Raw genomic sequence first — 26,840 nt, 5'->3', positions numbered from 1 at the left:
GGGCACAATTATGGCATCTCGCCACGAGGGAGGAAATTTTGCGGTTGTCCAAATGTCATCAAATATATGTAAAAGTGCCTCTAAACAGGTTTCTGGCAAGTGCTTCAGAAGTTGATAATGAATACCATCAGCTCCGGAAGCAGTATTGTGAGCTTGGTCAAGGGCAGTATGAAGTTCATGTATTGAAAAGGTTTCATTGTAGTCTTCCCCATTCTCTGAAGTAAAATTAATGTATTGCTTTTCCTGCTGTTTTTGATATTTTTGGAATTCAGGTACATAATTTGACGAGGAAGAATGTTTCGCCAAAGTCTCACCAAGTTTATTCGCAATATCTGATTTATTAGTCAATAACTGATTCCCATCTTTAAGATGGTGAATACTAGGTTTAGAGCCCTTACCTTTTATTTTCTGGACCATGTTCCATACCTTTGAAATTGGCGTACGTGAATTTATTTTTGAAACGTAATTTTGCCATGACGGGCGTTTATTTTGTTTAAAAGTACGCCTTGCTTTAGCATTTAAAATTTTAAATTTGTTTAATTTATGGACCATAGGATGGCGACGGAAATACTGTTCAGCTTTCTTCCGGGCCTTCCTAGCTTGTTTGCAGTCAGCAGTAAACCATGGTTTACGTATGTGTGGATTTGAAGAGGACTTTGGGATACATTCATCAGCTATTTGAAGAAGTTCTTTAGAGAAGATTTTTATCGGATCAGAAACATCAACAAAAGCATCAGGTGTTAGTTTTGCAGAGCAGCGAATTTCATACAAATCCCAGTCAGCTTTAGCAAAATTCCATCGTGATGATGGAGGGACATCAGAAGGTGTCACAGATTTTAGAATGGTAGGAAAATGATCACTTCCACAAAGGTCATCGTGGACTGACCATTCGAATTCTGTAAGGAAATTAGAATCAACTAGTGATAAGTCAAGGCACGAATACGTGCCAGTGGCAGGATGTAAATACGTGTGAGAACCATCATTAAAAATGCACAAATCATTATTCAAGGAAAACTCTTCAAGTACTTTGCCCTAGGTATTTGTATCATGAGAACCCCAAATTGGGTTATGACCATTTAAATCACCCATGATAACACATGGCCTAGGGAGCTGGTCATATGGAACCTGGAGTTCAGACTGTTGAAGTGAATAGGAGGGTGGTATATACAAAGAACAAAGAGTAAACACTATGTTTAATGTAACTCGGACTGCAACAGCTTGAAGGGGCGTAGCTAGAGGAACAGGACTGTGAATCACTCCCTGTCGCACTAGTACTGACGATCCACCAGTGGCTTTAACTCCCGCGGGAGAATAGTGATGATATGAATTGTAAAGCCGTAAATCAAATTTATCTGTTGTCTTAAGGAAAGTTTCTTGTAAACAAAGTACCGATGGTTTGTAATCTTGAATTAATAACTGCAGATCATTGAAATTATTCTGAAGTCCCCTACAATTCCACTGTATAATGTGACTTGCACTCATGGTGGGTTAATGGGTGAACGAGAACGTGAAGGAAGAACATTCCTTTTGGTTTGAAACGGAGTAGTAACCTCCATTTCCAGCGGTTCAAAAGAATTTTGAACCTCTACAGGTGGTTGCGAAGAAGGTGGCGCCTCCAAGTGTTGAAGCACCTTCGTCTTTTTTTTTCTTGTGTTTTTTTTCTTTCCTTGTTTGACGAAGAACATTGTTCTCAGTGTCAGAAAGTTCTGGAGATTCTGGCTCTGTGATCTTCAATGGTGGGCTTTCGGTTTGAGAGGCCGAAGTATTTGTCATTTGACTTGATAGGATACTTTCACTTACAGATATTTGTTTATCATGAATCCATGAAATTTCAGTCTGGCACGATGTAGTCACTGTAGTAACTTTTTTCATGGGAGCAGGAGAAGATGCTACAGCTGAAAAGGATAATGTACTTGGAACTGAAAACGGATCTGGCACCAACTTTTTGGCTTCAAAATAAGAAAGATTGTTTGTGCATTTAACTTTCATAATTTTTGACTGATAAACGAAGACGGGACAGGACCTGGACGAGGCTAAATGCTCACCATCACAGTTTGCACACTTTATTGCATTGTTGCAATCAGAATTGGCATGAGTACCACCGCAGCGAGAACATATCTGAGTGCGAGTACAAGTTCTGGCACCATGACCAAATTTTTGGCAATGGTAACACCGGAGAGGATTTGGAACATAAACATCAACTCCGATGTTGAAGTATCCGGCTTTTATTGATTTTGGGATAGTTGGCAGGGCAAACGTGAAAAGATAAGTGTTGGTTTTTATCACAGTGTCATTTTGTTTCCTTGTAAATCGCTTAACAGCAATTACTCCTTGGTTTTTGAATTCGACCAGAAGCTACTCCTCGCTCATGTCAGAAAGACAACGAGCACGATCTCGAATTATTCCACGGCAGGAGTTAAGTGTATTGTGTGCTGAGACAACAACCGGGACATTTACAAACTGCTTTAATCCAAGCAGATTGACGGACTGTTGTCTTCGTATACATTCCACAAGAAGTGAGCCAGAGCGGAGTCGAGTGACGTTTTTAACTTCTCCACAGGCACCTTTGATGCCCAAGGATATGGCAAACGGATTCAACTTGATCGCATTACCATCGGAAGATGAAATGACAATAAATCTCGGCCAGTAATCATTAACTTCAGGTGTAAGTTCCTCATCAGATGATACACAATCAACATGACGGCGTTTGTTCTTCGACGAACCAGAGTATTGGTTGAGAGACATGGTGAGAGAATTATATTCGGCAAACTTGCTCCCCACCCGCCATCGAGTGTCAACAAAGGACGATGTTGCAGAGGAATCCAGTCTGCGTCATCAGGGCTACAAGTCTGCTATACTCCAGCAAATGTAACACGAATAGCTATATTTGTCTACCAAAGTGACTGTCCAGCTGGTTCTGCACATGACAGAAATTTGGAGACCTACAGAATTCGGAGGTTGACATTAACCAGATTGGCCCATGAGCCACCGCCTTCTGACGTAGGACTCTAGGCAAAAACTGTAGATATTTTTTACAAATGTGAAGCCCAAACACAAAAGAGTAGGATAGTGGACTCAAAACATGGTATGTCCAACACAGGGCTTGACATGACCAGCCGATTGATAGAATCGGGCCCATTCTACCACCCGTCTAGGTGAAGTCAGGGCCTGTAGCTGGAGGATCCTCTAGTGGTAAAAGTGTTTTTACTGCTCGTCTTATAAAACAAGCGAATACCATGTTTGATCCTCCACCTCACTGGATTATTTACTGTTATGTTGTGTGGCAAGACATTTATTCAGAGCTTGGAAAAAGCGTTTCCAGTATTAGATTTCAAGATCACTTGCCTACTGAAGAGGAACTGAAAGCTTATTCTCACGAATCGGACAAACAATGTTTACTTGTCCTGGATGATTAAATGCAACAAATTTGTAAAAGTCCTTTGATTTCAGATCTGTATACCACACTATCGCATCATTTAGGGATTACAGTTATTAACATTATGCAAAGTGTCTACCCTAAAGGCGAATATGCAAGGACAATGTCACTGAACACATATTACTTTGTCTTGTTGTCTAACCCACGTACAGCACACGAATATAAGAATTTAGCATCACAAGTATTTCCAGGTCAAGCTAAGTATTTTGCTTAATCGTTTCAAGATGCAGTAGGAGGAAAGAAATATGGTTATCTTGTCTTAGATGTGTCACCTTATTCTGATGAACCGTATGGACGTTTACGAACCAACATATTTACTGATGATGAGATGTGTACAGTCTACCTACCTCAGAAATAACTTAGCATGATTTAAATATGCACACACATGCATGTGATACACCATTTCGTTTACAACCTCTGAACTGAACAGAGCTATGGATGTTTGTGGACGCTTTAATGATTTTGAATCAGATTGTGTTGGTGTGACACATAATTCTCCTGATGGACAAAAGTTTACTGATAGACTGGCTTCGTTCAAGACTTGGCTCATTCAGATGAAACAGTCACCTAAATCCATGGCTGAAGCAGGATATATTTACACAGGACAATCTGATAAAGTGTACTGCTTCAAGTGTAAACTTCGTGCATCACAGTGGATACCAGAAGATGATCCCATGAGTGAACATTTTAGGCTGTCTCCTCATTGTGATTACATTCAGATGGTTGGTGAACCTCAAGATAACAAAACAAATTGAAATCAAGATGGAGTTTTATTAATGTTGTCGATTGTTATGTCATATCTTAATATATTTGTTGTTATTCTAAATACTGTTAGCCTTTGTGTATGGGTTGTGTATAATACATAGTGTGTAACCATGTGACAACAAGTATTTATGTGTTTATGTATGTATCAATTATTGCATACATATACAGAAAAGTTTTTAAAAAAGGAAATATAAGATTAGTTTAGTTGAAGTCAAGCGTTTGTTTTATGTTCTTCTATACATTAGTTGCTGAGGGTGTAATTCAATTCATTACTGATAAAAAGAATGAGTTGGGCACACACCCTCTGACACAAGATAAACAAACAAACAAGGAGAGCTTGCATTCAAACTTTATCGAAACCTTGACATGAAGCATATTTATAGATTTCCAAAGACACAAAATCATTGATTACATGAACATGTACAAGTAGCAGTTGTGTCATAAAATCTTTCTCTGCGACAAATAAAATGAAAATGTCCAATTTTAAACAACATGTCTGAACGACAAGAACATATCATTTCCTTGTGCAAAGTGTGTTATTTGCTATCAGAGATTTTTCGTAATGCTGTCACTCCAGGAGGTCCCAGCTTTACAAGTCCTCTCACATAGAGCGAAATCATTTTTTTCCTTTGTCTAACATGACCCCGTTTCTGGCTAAGAATGTTTTTCAAAATATGAATCAAGCTGGATCTAGGTTTAGGTTGCATCTTCCTCCTTCAATGTCATGGATTCAAATGACAAAGAAATTAGCCTGAACACGTATACATTTCATTGTTGCTCAATCTGGTCATCATCACCATCCTTCTGTTCTTCCTGTGTAACCATGTCAGATTCAGCATCACTCTCCATGTCCGGCATATCTATACGAGTCATTATCCCTTTTATTTTCGGTTTAAGAAAGAGTTTGATCTTACTTTGAATGATGGTTTGATCTGTAGAGGGATTCATTTCTTCTAGGCTGTCTAGAAGCGTTTGAAACAGAGGTGCCTTTTTAAAGTATTGGGTGTATTCTATAACGCTGTTTAGACTGCTAGTCAATTGATTTTCCCACAGTTGTTTCATCTCTCTGTCAATCCATTCCTCGGTTCGACCATTCTGTTTGTACCTTTTTCTTTTGAGATGAATATTCTCATGATATAAGACATACACCCGCTTCCAGATGTGTTGTAAGCCCACATTTTGCCACTCCTCAGCTTCCATGTTGGTGAGCAGTATCTGACCTCGACGACGCTTGGGAACAGGTCCTCCACCCTTTTGAGAGGATGAGTCATTGGCATCTTCATCTTCATCATCATCATCATCATCACTGACATTCTTGATTTCAGACCATTTGGTTCGTTTCCTAATTGCTTTATGGTTATTGACAGGACGCCAGGTCTTGATGTGGTTTTGCAGATCTGTTACATTATCCATCAACACTCCACAGTCAGCACAAGCAATAGCCATAGTGAAAGGACCTGTCTCGCTATCCGTGTCTGAATCTGTTTCTGTATAGGGGTAATGATCAGCTCTGCTATGTTTTTCAGTTTTGCTGCTTGTCTGGACAGGTTTATCAAGTGGGGCTCTTGTTTTGCTGAGACTGACAATGATCTGTTTCCTAGGCTGTTCACGATCACACTGAGCATTTGCTCCCTCATCTGTTTCTTTAATGATGTTCACATGCAGTCGGTCCCAGTCTTTTGTGGTGTGTTTTAAATCAATGACAGCTGACCATTTGGCTTTTCTGTAATCTTTTCATACATATACAAAAAGTAATCCATATTTTCAGGAAAGATTCTACGAGCAAAAAGTTTAATTTGTTGTTTGTCAATTGGTGAATGAAACAGGGTGACAAATGAGCGTTCAGTGCATTGTCTCTGGATTCTCGTCCTCTTGGAAACAGATTTTCAACAAGAAGAAGAATAAGTACATTCTTGTGATGAGAAGTTTGAGTGAACAGTTTAGACATTTTCTTGTCAACTTTTGATTGAGCCAAAAATCGTCCAATACCAAAACATTCTTCAAATTTGCATCAAAGTAGTTATCATCAGTGATATCATAGGGTAGGTCGTTGACTAAAGTAACTTTTTGGGGTAGTTGTTCACTAATAGTTTGATATAAGGGAAGCCATTGCATGTAACACCAAACAATACGATCTGGAGGAGGTTCAATCAAACCATCTCGTAGAAGATGATATGTGAACATTGATTTCCCACAAGAGCTTGGTCCAACAACAAGAACATTTGAAGGAATTACAAATTTGAATTCTTTCTCCTGGTGTGAGCATACAATCTTAGGGGGAGGAGGAGGTTGAGTGTTCTGATCAGGAGGAGGAGTGTTTATGCTGCCATTAGGAGTAGGCGGAGGAGTAAAGACTTGTATCGACCTATGAAATTGCTTCAGATGTCTCTGTAGGTTATCGCTTCTTGTAAATGTCTTACCACATTCAGGACAGGTGATCATTTCCATGGTGTTCCAACTACAAATGAGCAGGTTTATACCCACCAACCATCTAGAGAGCTCGTTTCAATTTAGTTTTGGCTCGTTGCAACAGCTTGTGTTGTGGAAACATATTTTATCTTCACAGGCTGTATTTTCTGTGGAGGTTTTGTTCCTACCTTGTCTCTCATGTTCCTCTTCTTTTTCTTGTAGATTAAATTATCTTTTCTTTTCTTCCATGATGCTCTTTTACATGATTTTGCTCTCCTTCTCTGTGATGATAAAGGTCCAAATATATCATCTGTTGAATTTATCCTCATGGTTCAACAATATGTCCTTTCTCTAAGCTGGAACGCATAAAACTGTCTCTTTGCTAGATAGCAGTGAGGTTTTATTATTTCTTTTGACGTGTACAGGACTGTTAAAGACCTTGGTTTACTTCAGTCCTCAGAGTATGCAGTGTGTAGAGGGTGGATGTTCCCATCAAGAGAGGAGGGAGTTGGTGTGTCTATTAGGAGGAGGAGAAGGAGGGGCGTGGATGTTCCCATGAGGAGGAGGGAATGGAATGTTCTCATCAGGAGGAGGAGATGGATGTTTCCCATCAGGAGGACGATTTTTCTGTTAAAGATAGGGAGAACAAAAGGGTTTCTACTTTCTACATTTTGTTATATCATCTCTCAGATTGTTTCATTATAATAGTCATGTGAACATTACGTTAAAGTTATGATAAGCTTGTATGCTTTATGGGAACATTTCAATGCCAAGTTGACATTGTCTGCTGGTTCACACGAGCTGATGAAACTCTCTTTCTCTTGTCATTGTGGTTTTAGTTGAGTAAGACAACATAACTGCTATTACCTTTTATCTGATTGTTTTTCTACAAGTATATGCTTGTTCTTCCACGAAAAAGGATTTGATCTGCAGTGACAGGATTGCTTGGATAAAGAGAATGAGATTTTTGGTATTGATGCTGGATTTGCCATACCTATGTATGCATTCAGTGTGGGTAAATTTATAATATGTTCATTAAGCAACAATTATTTGTTTTCTTTCCTATGAAAGCAGTACTTTAAACTAAAAGTGATGAACTTTTTATCAATGTTAATGACTTTGTCTAGTTTTCGGTTCAGTAAGTGTTGGATATTTACACTTCTGTCAATTCACTCCCCGTATCGCATAGACACTATTTACTTTGCAGTCTACCTTTGACAAATATATACATAGAGTCAGCTGATCCATTTTATCAGTTCTAAAAATGCATGTTTGAACTGCTAGCAAGCAAACATTATATAACGATACTCTGTATGAGTGACAAAGCGAACTATATCATATACGATATGAAAGCATGTGATGACAAGATGAGGTGTGAATGCACTTGGCTGTGGTAAATAAGCACGACTAGGAGTGTAAAACAAACTGAATGATTAAAGCTGAATTTACCTCACTGTTCTAGTAAATAATTCTAAGTATGAGTATGCACGACGAGACATCCTACATTATGACTTGAATTCAACTCGCTGTCCTAGTAGTGACCTAGTGTACTTTGTGTTTGAATTTTATGCACTAGAGAGGTAGATTATAACTATACTGTGTATGAAACGCGAAGCGAGATGAGGCGACCTACATTTTATCGTTATGTAAATATGGTGTTTGAGCGTACACGGGAGAGTTTGCAGCATGTGGTGAATAAGTGCAATTAACCCTTTCACGGCATAGTTACATGTTTCTTATCCGCATGTAAAACTGTTTTGAAGTAAGCATGATTAAATGGAGTGTAAGGCAACTTGAATAGTTTATTTTTACATACAACAAACAGAAACTATAAGCATTTTTATATTGTATAGAAGGAATGTGTATTTACAAATGTCGTATCAATGGAATGTGAGTTAGCGAACCTGTATGCACCTGAGTGCACATGCACGAATGTCTGAAGGAATGTGTATTGTCAATCTTGAACCATTCATACATTTTTTCAGGTTGATCCTGTAGGAAATTCAATTTATCCTTAAGGTTGCTCCTACGATCCTTAAGGAATGCTTTTGTTTCGTTCAGGAATGTTTTTGTTTGGTTCAGGAATGCTATTGTGTGGCTATGACAGATTAATTTCTCCCTACTGATAATAGATACAAACGTTTCACCAACGACACTTGTCAGAGAGATGCCCCGATAATTGTTAGGGTTGTTTGTGTTTCCATTTTTAAATACTGAACAATTATTGATTTAGCCCATTCAGACGGGAAACATCTGGAGTCAAATACCAAGTTAAAGCTTTTAACGAGGAGCGTCATTATCTCAGGCAAGGCAGTTTTGATCATCTCTGGAATAACACTATCCACCCCACCAGACCTTCCATCTTTAAGACGAGTACCAGACTTTCCATCTTTAAGAAGAGTACCAGACTTTCCATCTTTAAGACGAGTACCAGACTTTCCATCTTTAAGACGAGTACCAGACTTTCCATCTTTAAGACGAGTACCAGACTTTCCATCTTTAAGACGAGTACCAGACCTTCCATCTTTAAGACGAGTACCAGACTTTCCATCTTTAAGACGAGATACACTGTTAACTATTTTTAATTCTGTAATAGGAGACTCAAGCAGAGACTTATCAACATCACTAAAATCGTCACATCCATTATCTGTATCTATTGTATCATCATGTGCAGGCACCCGTGGTGAGGCACCTCCTCGTGGTGGGTGCTGGGTAATGCTAAGAGCTCGCCGACATCCCAGTTGTGGACCCGGGGGGATATTTTGTCCACCAACCCGTTTCCCGTCGGTTGCGGTCCTGTGTCGGCGGAGGAAGGGATCCTGGTGTTTGAGGGCAATAGGGGCCTGTAACCGTGTTCCTGTTGCTCAATACACCACTTTGGCCCTGACTTCGCCTAGACGGGTGGTTGAATGAGTCCGGTTCAACCAATCGGCTGGTCACGCCAAGCCCTGTGCGTGGATTATTCATGTAATTGCACAGATTTGATTTTGTACCGCTTCAATTTTGGCCTTTTTTATTCACATAACACTTTTAGATTTGAAAACTGATGTTATGAACTTTGCCTAGAGTCTTACGCGCAGAAGACGGTGGCTCATGGGCCAATCTGGTGGATCGATTTTCAATTTTCAATTAATCTTCTGCTGGAGTATACCATTTCAGTATCCTTGGTGCTGCCAGTCGGAGAGCCACTGGTATATAGCATTGTCCATGTGATACTCGGTGGAAGGTGGGGAGCTGGGATGGTGAACTTTCTTTTGTTAACCATGGCTCAACCCAAAAAACATAAACGAGCACTAGATGAGTGTTTGTCCTCTGGTGAGGACAGTGCTACAAACAGATTACCGGATACATGGAGTAGATTTTTGGTTGTATCTTCTACTGACGGTGAACCTCTAAAACTCAATCCATTTGCCACATCAAAAGCAATTTATGGACTTGTAGGTGATGTCCAAGCTGTAACAAACATTAGATCTGGGTTTCTCCTCATAGAGTGTGAAACAGCGAAACAATCAGCTACCCTCATAGCTACAAAACAGCTTGCAAATACTGCAGTATCTGTTTCTCCACACAAATCTCTGAACAGCAGCAAAGGCATCTTGGGGGACAGAGACCGCTGGCTTGCCCATATGAGTGAAACAGAAATCGCCACTGAACTACAAAATCAAGGAGTCACTCATGTCAAACGATTCACTGGAAAAAGAAAAATGGAGAAACTTTAAATACAAACACTTATTTGATTTCTTTTTCACAACCGAAACACCCAAAGTATATCAAAGCTGAATATTGTAATATCGAAGTGGAGCAATATATTCCAAATCCACTTCGTTGTTACAAGTGTCAAAAGTTTGGTCACGGTGCCCAATCTTGCAGGAATCGTGCAACATGCTACAGATGTGGTGAAGAAGATGATGAAGGTTCCGACTGTTTGTCTTCTCTAAAGTGTGTCAATTGTCTTGAAGACCATATGTCTTCATCAAAGTCATGTGAAATCTGGAAACGTGAATATGAAATGATCAAAATCAAAACTCAAAAGAATGTCACCTATCATGAGGCAAAACGTTTAGTAAATGCAGCCTCGCCTCAGTCAAATATAACATACTCTGCTGTTGTTGCTCGTCCTCATGCTAAATTTCTTCTGTCGGTTTCATGTCAGACAGATATCACCTGGGTTAAAGCTGACACACATATTTAAGTACATCGGATTCTGCTGTTGATAAGAATCATGCAACACCAGCTTGCCAGACTGACTCAGAAACAGTATCTCCTGCGGTGATAAATCCTTCTCATAAAGTAGATTAGAGACAAAACTCTGATCGAGTACAAAAGGGATCACGTGATCCTGTAGAAATCTATAATAAATTTCAACTCTTGGAAGACATGGACGTCTCTACTGATCTCCGTGCGCGAAATAGAAGCAGTTCGCCTCGGAAGAGGAAACGTCGGTGCCCAGTACTACCACCTGCTATAAAATGAACATTAGCTCCTTAATCCAATGGAACTGCAGAGGACTTAGGACTACTTTTAATGAAGTACAATTACTAGCACAGGACTTTAAACCATCAGCATTTAGTTTTCAAGAAACCTATTTGAAACAAAGTGATAGGTTCGAATTGCGTAAATACCATTCTTATCATTCTTTTTCACCCCCTGGTGACAAAGCCACTGATGGATCTTCCATATTGGTGAGACATAGTATTATTCATAGCCCTGTTCCTCTTAAAACCAATCTTCAGGCTGTTGCTGTTCGTCTTACTTTACATATAACCCTTACTCTTTGTTCCTTGTATATCTCCCCTTCTTCCAGTCTCCATCAGACTGATCTGCAAGATTTGTATGACCAGTTACCAAAACCCTGTATCATAATGGGTGATCGCAAAGGACATAACCCATTATGGGGAAGTCCTGATACAAACAGTAAAAGGAAAGTTCCTGAAGAGTTTATATGTGATAATAATTTATGTATATTCAATGATGACTGACACATATTTGCATCCTGCAATGGGAATATGTTCTTCCTTAGACCTGTCACTCACTGATTCAAACGTCTATAATGAATTTGAATGGTCAGTCCATAATGATCTTTGTGGTAGAGACCATTTTCCAACTGTACCTACAGCAATTAACCCTTCCGATGATCCGCCTGTAACAAGATAGAATTTTTCAAAGGCCAATTAGCCATTATTTCATGCCACCTGCCTTAAAGAACTTAAATCAGACCTTTTCATGGATGTACCTGATCCAATTAAAATGTTCTCGAACAAACTACAACATATAGCTGATGAAACTACTCCTACGTTCTCTGTAAATCCGCACATCCGTAAACCATGGTTTAATGATGAATGCGAACAGGCTAGGAAAATGAGGAAGCAAGCAGAGAAACATTTTCGCCTTCATCCCACTGGACATAATTTAAATAACGTAAAAATCAATTATGCTAAAGCTCGACGAACGTTTAAGCACACTAAGCGTCACACTTGGAAAAAAATTGTTTCCAAAATACATTCCTGTACTCCTATGTTAAGGGTATGGAATATGATTTTAAAAAATTAAAGGCAAGGGTTCCCAATCCAGTAGTATTCAGCATCTCAAAAATGATAAGAACATACTTACTGAAAAATCTGATGTTGCAAACAAGTTGGGTGAAACTTTGGCTAAACATTCGTCCTCCTCAAATTATCATCCAAAATTCCAGACTTATCAAACACACCAAGAGAAGAAACCAGTGAATTTTAAATCTGATAATGGTGAAGATTATAATGAGGTATTTTCATTGCATGAACTTCATATTGCGCTATCACCCGATGACATCCACTACCAACTCTTAAAACACTTGCCTGAATCATGTCTCGAAACGTTACTTGGCATTTTTAACCAAATTTGGATAACGCAACATTTTCCCCCTTCATGGCGAAATGCCATAGTTGTTCCTATTCCAAAGTCTGGGAGGGATCATACAGATCCATCAAATTACCGACCTATTTCCTTAACTAGCTGCGTTTGCAAAACCATGGAGCGAATTTTAGTTTGGTTTTTGGAAACCAACAATCTGATTACTGATATACAATGTGGTTTCCGTAAAAACCGAAGCACAATTGACTACTTGGTTCGTTTGGAATCATTTGTTAAAAATTCTTTGATTAAAAAACAACATGCAGTATCAATCTTTTTTTTATCTCGAAAAAGCATATGATACTACTTGAAAGTATGGTATTTAAAAAGATTTGCATTCTTTTGGGTTGAGAGGTCGCTTGCCTCAGTTTATATCTAATTTTTTAAATGACCGACAGTTTCAAGTATGTCTCGGATCAACCCTCTCAGACTACTTTCATCAAGATCAAGGTGTTCCACAAGGCAGTATCTTCTCTGTGACTTTATTTAGTATTAAAATCAATAGTCCTTCTAAGGTTTTAAGTGATTCAGTAGATGGATCACTATTTGTGGATGATTTTAATGTTTCATGTAGAGGTAGAAATATGCATACAATAGAGAGGCAATTACAAATTTGTCCCAATAAAATTGCAATGTGGTCACTTGAAAACGGGTTTAAATTTTCTATAACAAAAACAGATTTGGAGAGGTCATTTTGCGGCGATGTCGTATTGGCTACACGAGATATACTCATGAATACCTTTTGTAAGGTGAGGATCCTCCGTTCTGCATCCCTTGTGATGAAAGAATCGCAGTCAAGCATGTCTTGTTTGACTGTGTTGAGTATTCTATCACAAGGGATCAGTATTTTAATTCACAAACTAAGAAGGATCTTTTTAACAGTATTAGTCCTCATTTAATTATTGCATTTTTAAAGGAATTAGATTTGTTAACTGAACTGTAAATAGAGAAATATTTTAAAATTGGAAGATTAAATTAGTAACTCAAATCGTTAGTGGCTGTATCCTGTACTGTCCTTCATTTCAGGTTCTTTATAATATGCACATATATTTCTTTTTTTATGTCACGTATGTTCTCGTCACAATGTGGCTGCAATATTGCCTATGTGACGGTAAATATTAACTCACTCACTCTCATTTAATCATTGCAGTTTTAAAGGAATTAGATTTATTAAATGAATGGTAAATAGATAAGTTTTTATTATTGGAAATTTAACTTCGTGACTGTGCTTGTTAGTGGCTGTATCCTCAAAGGGGGTTGACGTACCGTAAAATAATTGTCCTCCTGAGAGCGTACTTAAATCCAAAAACATTTGAAGTACATTTTAGTTTTCCAGCTTTTCAGTCGTAGAATAAGTGGGTACCTATAGCTCATTTTTATATTGTACTGTCCTTTATATATACATTGTTTTAGGTCTATTCACTAGTTTTATATTATATTCTGTGGTATTCTAGTCAGTTTTACTGTCCTTCGTTGACAGGGCTTTACAATGTATGTGCTATTAATTCATTTGTATTTTTATAATTGATCGTTCTCGTCACGATATGGCTGCAGTATTGCCGATGTGACGTTACATATTACCTCACTCACTCACTCACTCACTCATCATGTGCATCATAGATAATAAGTCCCTGACGTGGCAAAACCATTCTGCCTGTGATATACTAGATGGGTAGAGAGCCTCTTTGGAGGGTGCGAATATTTTGCCAAAATAGCATTCGACTGTGGAGGGTACTATTCAGTCGAGATAGCCTTGTGTTTTGCACTTCACACTTGAAAGCTCTACAGACACTCTTATACTTATTTCTGATTTTACCATACCTTCTACGATTCTGCACAGAGCGATAACGTCTACACCGCCTAAGGACCTTCCTAGATTCCGATCTAGCTACAATACACTCTTCGTTGAATTTCGGTTTACGGCTTAGACCACCTTGTCTAAACTGTCTCCTCATACAAGCTGCCGAATCTAAAATACACCTTATAAAATAGTCTATGCCCTCTTCAAGGGAAGTATCTACTTTACTAAATATTAACTCTTTGTTGGCATCCATACTCCCTTTGAGAAACATTATATAATCATCCTGCTTAGAAGCATCCCGTACAAATTTGCTAAAACTCTCAGCGCAATCCTCTGTCCGGTTACACCGGTAAGTAGAAGGGAACGTGAGCGACAACTTCAGAGGAAAATGGTCAGAATCAGGTCTATCACCAACATCAAATTTTCTACAAATTCAAACAAATCAGCAGATTCAAGAAAATAATCACTGTCGTGGGACACGCGCTGGTCAACAGGAACATTATCTACATCTGTATAGACATCATCATTACCAAGTTCATCACGGACTTCGTAAATAGGGTTGTTTTCATTACTAGTACGAGCATTAAGATCGCCACATAACAGTACGTGTGAAGTAGACATATCAGACCAGTTGTCTAATATACTAGTAAATGACTCTAGTCTATCAATGAGACATCTTGAATCAGTACTTCGGTCATAAAAAGGGGAGTTCGCAGGGGTACATATATACAAAAAGAAATAAGTCATTTGGTAGATTAAACACAGATCTGGGGAACTTTAAACACACAAGATTGTTGATTTCGGCCTTCAGTTAAGCACATTTGTTTGCAATGTCCTGTCTCACACATACACCACCTGAATGTCTGCCAGATGTCGACACCTTAGCTGCAGGGGCGAAAAACAATAGGTATCCTGTTAACCAGTTTAGATTTACAGTTTAGATTTATGAAGTCTGTGATGAACGTTTCCAGCAAACATACAACGTGAAATGAATGAAAGTAATTAACAAAATCATTGTCATCAAGTTTCTTTTACAGACCATGAATGTTCCAAGATAGGAAAGTCACGTGATTAGTATTACCGGTGTCTAATTTCGTAGTTCCCTCTGTGAAAGGATCCAGGGCCTGGCCTGATTGCTACCTCCCCTTTTTTCCACATCGCTGCGACATACTTCTCGTTGGTCGTTCCCTTCTCACGGGTGTCTCCGTTTCGCGTGGAGTTTCAGCATCGCGTGGCCTTGTAATCAGCTTTCCATTTTTGAAATATCCTGACAGTCCCCGTTCCTTCGCGTCCTTTAGCTGGTCACGTTGTCTGACAGTGAGGTCACAGAATACACCGTAGCCGTTACTCTACAGTGCTGCTCGAGATTTCAAGATGTCAACCTAATCCTCGCGAAACTGTAACTTAGCAATAAGATGTCTTGGTTTGGAACCATCACTACGGGGAGCACCGAGTCGATGGGCACGGGCGCCATCATCGTTATTCCATGTTTTAGTCCTAACATGTCCATTCAAGACATCGATCACTTTGGACTTAGATTTGGTGTAGGACTCGTCTCTCTCTTCCGCCACGTTGTAGATAATGACGTTATCCCGCCTGCTGAAGGCCTCCAACTTGTCGAGTTCACTGTCGAACCGAGTGACCTTCTGCTCCATGTAGTCCATCTTCTCCGCTACCAGACTGACGTCCTCGTTTATGAGTTCTTGGCTGTGGCGTATGTTATCCAAGTCACTTTGAAGATTAGATAACTTCGTTTCCAAGTTGTCGAAGCGTTTTCCCAGGTATCACACCTCGGTAGAAAGTGTGGTAATTTGATTTCCAAGTTCACGTTTCACATTACGCATTTCCTTCAGTAGAGTTTCCTTGACTTCTTCTAGCGTGAGGGGCCCGGGATTCATCTCTATGTCGTTAGAACAAAGGATCCTATGATGAACAACCTCACCCGGCACAGGGTTACCACCAAGAAGACCATGGTCCAGCGTCCCCTGAGGGTAAACTGGCCAAGCTGGCCAATCCGTGTCTCCTGGCGATACGTCACTGGCATAACAAAATTCATAAATATGTTCTTGTGGTAAATATGAATATAAAATCAAAATTTTCACAGGTGGAAACAATAGCAAAGCTCATTCCGAGATACAGCTAAAATGGCATTGCACACAAGAAAAGTCTAAAATGTAGATCAGATCCGACAACTGTTGGTGAATACTCGCCATGTTTTTCGAGTGTTACTTGGCGGGCGCCTCTTGGTTGTTTAAATAGTCCAATTCTTGCCGTGTAGACATCAATGGAAACCATTTTGTAGCGGAGATGTTAGCTGATGCTACATCACTTTGTTTCATGCTCATGTCTTCATGAATGTCGAAAATCATGTTTAATTAAACTTTTAGACATTCTAATTGGAGAGCACAGGGACCGTATTTCTTCATATCCCTGGGAATGTCCTCAGTCCGAATTTCTATCAGCAGGGAATCCGTGTCTGTGCATAGCACTTGTCGTTGTTCTGGCTCTTGAGCTCATTGTGATTTACCTTCAGTTGCTGGTGATAAATAGCCCATTTTTACAACATGTCGTCTAAACTAGTTTTCTGCTTTTAAAAATACATGCTAGCTAGTTTTAATTCCTTTTTTCTGATACTCTAGTTATTTCACAGTCCGTCAATGACTGGTTCTTTAACTACCTGTGTTTACTGTGTATCTAAAATATTTCTCGTCACTATATGGCTGCAACATTGCCGATGTGACGTTACAAATTAACCCACTCATTTGAGTTCATTGTAGTGGAAATCGTATATCAAGTGTTTGGAAAACTTTAGGATGCTCATCCCAACGTAAGCGGGTTGATTGAATTTGATGTAACTTTGCTCATGTGTAGCGTTGCCTTTGTTGCTGCGGTTCAACGCCGGGCTAGCAATGAGGTTTCTGAATTTGTCTTCCTCGGTTGATTGGAAGAGCTTGAAGTTCTCCATGATCTTTTCTCGAGGTCGCTTTTGGCCTTTTTTTGCAAGTCTAAGTTCAACCTGATGTATGGCTCCATCCAAGAACTTTGATCGAACCATAGCACTCGACTGATTTTGGTTTTATTCACAACGACAGGTACAGTTGCAGGTTGGGATAGTTAACGACGTATTAGGTTTTGTTCATCAAGTTAGGCACGAGTTTTTGCATCATTGGTCGTTTTATTGTTCCCCTGTAAGTTTCATTGGTAGTTGGACATCCATCCGGGTTCACCGTCAATCATTCGGAAGCCAACGGATAGCTGTTGTGCACGTCTTGTGATACTGTTGGTTATTCCAAATCTACTTCAAGCATGTAACCTTTGTTCAAATCCGGTGCAATATTGTTAATGTCAATGGACGAGGGCAAGGAGACCCATTCGAATCCACCGGTCGGGAGGCACCGACTCATGACCCAGCCATACAGGTTGGTGAGGAGGCAGAGGATGTGTTTGTTTGGTTGGGACGGATAGTAATCTTTGACATACCTGTTGTTGGAGTTGGCCTAGCATGTGGAGACCATGGAAGTGCCGCCATTCCACGAACAGATGTCCGTAGTGATCCATGAGCAGTTCAATTCTATGCCAGTCGTTTTCAGCAAGGCGTCCCACGAATGCCCTGGAGATGAATAGAACCACGCGGGATCCAATCCATGCTGTTTCATGCACGTTTTTCTTAACATTTCGAACATGTCGGCCAGCAACATCAAGTAAGTGTTTTTCTTATTCTTCTGCTGTTTAACTAACCAGCATTTGCGACCTGTGGGTACTCTTATGCGATTCTTCTTCTTTTTCTGATTACAGTATCACTTGTTCTCTCCCCGACGGCGTCTGTTTGGGGGAGACAGCAGCATTCTCCTCCTCCTCCAACATTTTGCGCAGTGTTAATATCATCATCATTTTCATTTTCTTTAAACTGACAGTGCAATTATACATATATTATATATATATATATTATATGATAGATAGATAGATAGATAGATAGATTCAGTCAACCCGCCACAAAAATATTTTATTCCAAACATGTAATACATTGGAACTGTAGAGGATTAAAGACTAATTTTAATGAATTACAGCTATTACTCCAAGATTTTACACCTTCAGCTTTCTGTGCACTGAAAGGACAGATACCATTACAGTCCGTTTGAGTCAGAAACGGACCAATGAATTGCAAATTTTAATATTATTAATAGTACACGTTTATCATTAATTTTACTAATACCCAACAGCTTTCCTATATTTGCGCTGTTATAAGTTGTTATCTGTCGCAGTGGGGTGAAACAACCACTATCGGAAAAGGAACATTCACGTATAGAAGGAATAAACGCTCTGTATTGTCAGACTTGCAGATATATTCCCAAAAATGAGTTTGAAACACATTTTACTGTTATTTTCAGTTACAATATTTTGGAATGGTTAAAAACCGAATTAGCGGGAATCATGCCCCTGGTTTTAGGTTCTTTCACACCTAAATAAATAGCTAAAACATAGCCTGGTCTTTGTCGAGCTTCTCCCGCAACAATGAATACAATCAGTTTTTGTACTTCCACAATAATTTATGTACATATTCTCTAGAATGCACAAGAACCAAATGTCTTCATTACGAATAACCCTCAACTAATTAGTGAGTGAGTTAAATTTTAATGTCACATCGGCAATATCAAAGCCATATCGTGAAAACAATTTATATGGAAAAAATGAAAACTTTTTGAAGAATGAAACCTGTCACGATGGACAGTAAATTCTAGGGTATCACAGATATGGGTACAAAGCTAGCACGGAAAAGTAAAACATTCTAGTAATTAAAGCAGACAATACAATATAAAACACGGGCTATAAATCGCCAACGATTGATTGTAGATCACCATACTAGGGGCCATGGCCCTCAACTAATGAAAGTCAAATTATTAATTTCATTTCTAAATTACGTCACGTAAATCAGCGTTGTGTGACAGAGGTAGTCTGTCCGTATGTTACAAGAATACATAATAAATTACATTTCAAACACTGGCATAGTCATATTACTTTCTTACATAATAATATATGCAATATTCAATAAACTATGGTCATGAAAACATGATGCCAGTGTAAACTATCAAAACAGTTTGGTTGGAACTCTCCCGCCATTCGAGCTCCCACAAGGGAAAGAATAACAGTACAAAGATTTATTACTATGACAACAGAAGCACGCTGCTGGAACAGTATAATGCACATGCAATTAAATAGTATCCTCTTGTTATCACAGCTAAAATGACCACTTGTTACAAAATACATATCAAATTATATTCCAAATATCATATTACTTTCTGAAATGTCAATAAATTCAATTTGTTGAAAGATATGTTTACAGATCATATCCAAGTAACATGTCAATTTTATTGTCTGGTTGTCAAATGTCAAATATGAGGCCTGCTTGCCTCTCCTAAATCTATGTTTGTCTCTATTACTGTCATGTATCTATGGTTTGGGTAGAACCACTGTGAAATATTAAAACAGATTTGGTGGAGCTATCTCACCTTATCAGTTCCCACAAGTGCAAGAGTAGCAGTGTCAGGATTTGTTGACTAAAGTCTGATATTCGTAACAACACAAGCACGCTGCTGGATCAGTGTAATGCATTCGCGATGTAAAAATATCCTACCCAGTCATGTGAGTCGGGATCAGTTTGCTATTTAAAACAGCTGTTATCTCTGAGTCTCCTTGGGGGGAAAGGCCTTCTCAAATAATATGGCAGCGGGCAATCTTTGTGGCACTGGCGCTCACCTGCCATATGGCGAAACAGGCATGGGGAATAATGGTGTTAACCTAGCGTTACGCTCCGTCATACGAGTAACTTCGTGGAGCTTGCTAAGAATGTTCCCTTCCCAAACAAAACCTCGGTATACAACATCGGCGACTCTGGAACTACCGATGGTGCAGCTTCCATCCGACGTCTGAGAAAACTGACCGAGACTCTGAAAGAGCACCATGGATCTAATGTGCAGTTACAGATTATCTATGAGGATCAAGTTGTTAACGACTTCAACTCCCTGTTTAGACTCCTTTCTGGTCTCATCCTTGAGCCATCATCCTACTTCCATGATACGGAGGATGCCTTTGCTTTTGACACAGGAACAAGCCTCCTGTGAATAACGACAACATTTTCGTATTCCCAAATATAGACGGTGATGCCAGGTATCTGCTTGAAAAACATTCTCAGGACTGGGAGAAATTTCATATCTTGCGAAGTCGGGAGCTGGCGGTTTATCGGTTGCGTCTACAACTAGCAATTGCACCACTTCAACAGGAGAAGTAGAGGTTACCAGTGGCAACTTCTTGTCAGTTCCAAACACAGCGTGGAAACAATTTCGCTACGGGGGTGAGATTACTCACAGTGAATTCGTGAACACAAATATAGCACTAGGGTCACTGCAATGTTACTTTCATATTTATATTTTGTAACATGTCAAGAATTATCACGACGAAAAATGACCCATATCAAGCTTGTACAGCCAGTTACTTTGCAACCATTACTGTATGGCTTTTTTCGTAAGTGGGTGAAAGGTTTCCTTGTTTGTTAGAAAGATTCCATGCAAAGTTTGCTACTAATCTTCTCCTTATATGAAGAACATTTTTCAATAATTGTCATTCATCAAAAGACATTAGTAATGATCGGGCAAATAAGTGAGTCTCGCTTGCACACACATTCTGGCCTGTTTCATGAAACAAGTCATAACAGAATTTTATTTTTCTCGCCTGTTGCCACCAGATATTCATAGACACGCTGCTGTGACAGTGAAATGCGTAATTGATGTAACAATATCCTCCTTGAGTCACGTGAGTCGACAACAGCCTGCTGTATAAAATAGCCAGTTTTCATCTCGATATCTCCAAAACATTGAAAGATCAGTCTTAAATAATATGGCAGGTAGTAATATTTGTGACAATGGCGCTCATCTGCCATATGGAGAGGCAGGCATGGGGACTTATGGTGCTAACCTTGTGGCAAATTCGGACAGATATTCAGTCCTTTTTCAAACGAATGACGTCTTGAAGCTTGCTAAAAATGTTCCATTCCCTGACAAGACCTCCGTATACAGTATCGGCGACTATGGAACTGCCGATGGTACAGCTTCCATGGCAATTATGAGAAAGCTAATTGAGACACTGAAAGAGCACCATGGCCCTAATGTGCAGTTCCAGATTATCTATGAAGACCAAGAGACCAACGACTTCAACTCCCTATTTAGACGTCTTTCTGGTCTAATCCCTGAACCATCATCCTACCTCCAGGATATCGAGAACGTCTTTGCCTTTGCATCGGGAACACATTTTTACAAGCAGTGTGTCCCAGCGGAGTCAATGCACATAATATACAGTGGAGTAGCTGTACACTGGCTTTCTGGAAAACCTCCCGTTAATAAGAACGACATTTTCTCATTTCCAAAAACAGATGATGGTACCAGGTATCTGCTCGAGAAACAAGCTTCAGAGGACTGGGAAAAATTCCTTATCTTGAGAAGTCGTGAGCTGAAAAAAGGGGGATTATTGGTTGTGTCTACAGTTACCAATTACACCACTTCATCAGGAGAAGTAAAGATTACCAGTGGAAACTTCTTGTCAATTTTGAATACGGTGTGGAAATCATTCCACGATATTGGCAAGATTTCCCAACATGAACTCATGAATACAAATATGGCACTTTGTGACAAGAGTTTAACTCTACTGAAAGCACCATTTGACGATCCTGACTCAAAAGTAAGTAAAAGCAATTTACGTCTTTTATCAGCTAAACAGGTATTCGTTCCTTGCAAAATGTACATGGAATGGAGAAAAAGGAAGGAAGAGGAAGGCGTGGATGACAGGGTTGAATTTGCCAGACGATACGTGTCAGCCAATCGCTGTTGGAGCAACAGTGCCTTTCTGACAGGACTTTCAGGAACTAGAAGTAAAGATGAGAAAGAACTGATTGTGAATGAATTTTATGCTCAGGTGGAGGAAGTGATCCAAAATAGGAGCCCAGAGGATTTCAAGGACGACAATGTGTTCTGCTATGTCTTCATCATCAAGGATTGAGACTGATTCTTTGAAAAACTATTCAGATACCACACCCCAAACTAAGTCAATCCAGTGCTTTAGAACAAACATGATGTCTATATTACAAGCGCTTTGCAAATTCATCTATGTTATCAACTTCTTTATTTTGAAGACAGCATCATTCTAGATATTGACTGTTTAGTGCCTCGTCATTAAGGAGATGAAATATAATAATCCGAATGCCATTATTCATTTCCTTACTATGAACGCTTTTCATGGAATTTTGTAACTGTGGTACCCTTCCTGTAATCAGGAAATGAAGTCACATTGCTTTGATAACTGTTGTTTTTTTCTCTTTCACTCCTCTTCACATGGTTAAATTGAAAAGCTCTCTAACCATGCACCCTGTAGTATATCATTGAATCCTATAACCAAATACATGTAACCAGGCACAACACATTTAAATTTATGTAACACAACATATGTGATATTTGGGATTTCACGCTCATGTGGAATTTGCGGTGACTGAGCGGGCTAGGCGTCTAACATTGTGTGCTGGCGATTAGGTGCCTGACTCTGAGGGTGCGGGTTCGAATCCCAGATGGGATTACCAAAAAGTACTAGAATTTTGTACTTTACTGAGAAAGTGAAATAAAAAAATGAGATAAATATTTGTATTCTGATATATTATTATTATTTTAAATTTGATTTGGTGCCAGTCTCATATAACAGCGTTAGATAACGTTAATTGTAACATTTCGGGCACTTATCTACAATCACGTTTTCTCTTTTGGTCAATTGTGGATCACTAGCAAATGCCACCAGTATGGACCACGGAGACATATGGTTCTTTTATCACCTGCATGACCTCACCTGGATTAACACCATTCCTTTCGTCGCTGACGATAAACAGTGGTAGGTATAATAACATTTTTTGATGGTATGGACATGCTAGACTCTCAGAGTGAGTGAGTTAATATTTAACGTCACATCGGCAATATTTCAGCCATATCGTGACGAGGACGTTAAATACTGAAATGAAATATATGGATAATGTAAAAACCTGTCATCGGGGGACAGTAAAACAACTAGAATATCACAAATGGGATTAAAACTATTGTGGAAACTTAAAAACTAATAGCACTATTCGGACAATACAACATACAGTCAGGCTATAGTTGCCAACAACTGAAGGTAGATCACCATACTAGGGGCCATGGGGACTTACAGTACCTTTGCTACCTGCAGGGACCCTAGCTGGATTTACATCATCCCCTCAGCTGTTAGCAATTTTTTCACATCTATCCAAAAATTAAAAATACACATATACTACGATTAAAAACAGTTGAAGTCTAAACGTACATGAAATGTTTGGGGGACTTACGTACAGACTCTCAGAGGGACAAGTAAAGTGAACAAGTTCATGACTTTCAAGCCATGCTAGTTCTTTTCCTTCATTCAGGGGCACCCGTAAACGGCCACCTCCTCGTGGTGGGTGCTGGGTACCACTGAGAGCCGTTCACCCCCGTTGTGGACCCGGGGGTGGGGTGGGGGGAGATTTGGTCCACCAACCCGTTTGCCGTGGGTTGCGACCCTGTGTCTGTGGAGGAGGGGATCCTGGTGGTTGAGGGAATAGGAGCAGAACCAGTGTTCCTATTGCTCAACACACCACTTAGGCCCTAACTTCCTTTTAACAGGTATGCATGAGTATATCTGGTATGGCCAATACGTCATCGTCGCAAAATGACCTCTTCAAATCTGGACTGACAGCCCAAGTAGGTGTAACCAATATAGGGTTTTATTTCATGTAATTTATTTATACCTACTTGGGTGCCCCACCTCTTTTGCATAAGGTCACGGATGTAAGATCTAATACTAGCTTTGTAGTCAGAATAAGGAATGAGAAGTGATGTCACAGATTTGTTGAGTGCTGCCTTGGCGGCACGATCGGCCATTGTGTTCCCAGAAATTCCTACATGGCTGGGTAACCAACAAAAGACACTGTCGTATTGGCCAGTAGCAAGATCATTATACAATTCAATTATTTCTATTAAAAGGGGATGCTTGCAAGAAATGTTTTTAATCGCCTGAAGACAAGAAAGGGAGTCGGAATAGATTATATATTGTTTATGTTTGGGGTGTCTTTCAATATATTTAAGAGCGGTTAATAGAGCGTTTGCTTCCGCTGTGAAAATAGAGCTGTCAGCCGGTAATCTGGAAGAGATTGTCTTAGACCCAATGACTGTGGCACAAGCCACTGCCCCACCATCCTTGGATCCATCTGTGAATAAGGATTTATAGGTATTGTATTTACTTTTTAATTGATGGTATTCTTGTTTATATTGTGATTCATTAGTTTCCGACTTTTTAAATGTTGTCAGTGTAAGGTCAACTTGTGGCATAACCAATTGCCAAGGAGGAGAAGAAAGTGAACGAGAAGGAGCTATATCTTCTAGCTCAATGCCAGCAGCAGAAAGGAAAGGTTTCACTCTGATACCAAGAGGGGGAACAAGTGAAGACTTCCTGCTGTACAAATCCTCATACAAGGGATTAAATACACAGTTATATGCAGGGTTTGATTCGTTGGAATATAATTTTGTTACATACTGTAAAGTCAATTTGGCACGGCGTTGGGTAAGAGATGGCTCATCAGCCTCGACATAGAGGCTGTCGACGGGTGATGTTCGAAAGGAGCCAAGACAAAGTCTTAGACCTTGGTGATGGACAGAATCTAATAGTTTCAGGTTGCTTTTGCAGGCTCCACCATATACAATGGAACCATAATCAAGTTTGGATCGTACCAATGATCTGTATAAATGAAGGAGGGTAGTTTGATCCCCTCCCCACTTAGTATTGGAAACAACCTTCAGCAAATCTAGTGCCTTCAGGCATTTAACTTTAAGAGATTTAATGTGTGGTAAGAAGGTTAAATGAGAATCGAAAATTATACCCAACAATTTAGCCTCCTTTACAACTTTGATTGGAGTGCCATTTAAAGATAGCTCTGGGTCCTTATGCGGTTTATATTTTCTACAAAAGTGTATACAATTAGTTTTTGTTTGAGAAAATTTAAAGCCGTTTTCAAGGCACCATTTATTTATTTTATTTAAACACAACTGTAATTGCCTTTCAATGGTGCGCATATTTTTACCGCGACAAGAAATATTAAAATCATCCACAAATAGTGATCCATCGATTGAATCAGTTAAAACCTTTGATAGACTGTTTATCGTAATACTAAACAGAGTGACAGACAAAATACTGCCTTGTGGGACGCCCTGATCCTGAGTATAATGGTCAGACAGGGTTGAACCCACTCGGACTTGAAATTGCCTGTCATTTAAAAAGTTGGATATAAATTGAGGCAGGCGGCCTCGTAATCCAAAGTCGTGTAAATCTTTTAAAATCCCATGTTTCCATGTCGTGTCGTATGCTTTTTCTAGATCGAAAAAGATTGACACTGCATGTTGTTTATTAATTATGGCATTCTTAACAAAAGATTCTAAACGCACGAGATGATCGATGGTACTTCTGTTTTTACGGAAACCACATTGTATATCTGTTATTAGGTTACGAGTCTCCAAGTACCAAACAAGTCGATTATTTATCATGCGTTCCATGGTTTTGCAAACGCAGCTTGTCAGTGAAATTGGTCTATAATTCGATGGATCAGTATGATCACGTCCAGGTTTAGGGATGGGTACAATTATGGCATCTCGCCACGAGGGAGGAAATTTTGCAGTTGTCCAAATGTCATCAAAAATATGTAAAAGTGTCTCTAAACAGGATTCTGGCAAGTGCTTCAGAAGTTGATAATGATTCGCCAAAGGCTCACCAAGTTTATCAGCAATATCTGATTTATGAGTCAATAACTGATTCCCATCTTTAAGATGGTGAATACTAGATTTAGAGCCCTTACCTTTTATTTTCTGGATCATGTTCCATACCTTTGAAATTGGCGTGCGTGAATTTATTTTTGAAACGTAATTTTGCCATGACTGGCGTTTATTTTGTTTAAAAGTACGCCTTGCTTTAGCATTTAAAATTTTAAATTTGTTTAAATTATGGACCATAGGATGACGCCGGAAATACTGTTCAGCTTTCTTCCGAGCCTTCCTAGCTTGTTTGCAGTCAGCAGTAAACCATGGTTTACGTATGTGTGGATTTGAAGAGGACTTCGGGATACATTCATCAGCTATTTGAAGAAGTTCTTTAGAGAAGATTTTTATCGGATCAGAAACATCAACAAAAGCATCAGGTGTTAGTTTAGCAGAGCAGCGAATTTCATACAAATCCCAGTCAGCTTTAGCAAAGTTCCAACGTGATGATGGAGGGACATCAGAAGGTGTCACAGATTTTAATATGGTGGGAAAATGATCACTCCCACAAAGGTCATCATGAACTAACCACTCAAATTCACTCAGTAAAGTAGAGTCCACAATGGATAAATCCAGACAGGAGTAAGTTCCAGTTCCTGGATGTAGATATGTAGAAGAACCATCATTAAATATGCATAAATCGTTGTCCAAGAAA

At 39.3% G+C, this 26,840-nt stretch overlaps 1 protein-coding gene across 1 annotated transcript; it reads left to right on the top strand.

Annotated features, from left to right (window-relative positions):
- The first annotated feature begins 21,191 nt into the window (after positions 1–21,191).
- LOC137264814 (uncharacterized) lies at positions 21,192–22,346 on the top strand. The gene has a single exon (XM_067800146.1). The coding sequence runs from the start codon at positions 21,192–21,194 to the stop codon at positions 22,344–22,346; it is 1,155 nt and encodes a 384-aa protein (XP_067656247.1).
- The last annotated feature ends 4,494 nt before the right edge of the window (positions 22,347–26,840 follow it).

This window comes from Haliotis asinina, chromosome 15, assembly GCF_037392515.1.
Source record: "Haliotis asinina isolate JCU_RB_2024 chromosome 15, JCU_Hal_asi_v2, whole genome shotgun sequence".
In the NCBI taxonomy this organism is placed as follows: Eukaryota; Metazoa; Mollusca; class Gastropoda; order Lepetellida; family Haliotidae; genus Haliotis; species Haliotis asinina.
This window is presented reverse-complemented; position numbering and strand designations above follow the sequence as displayed.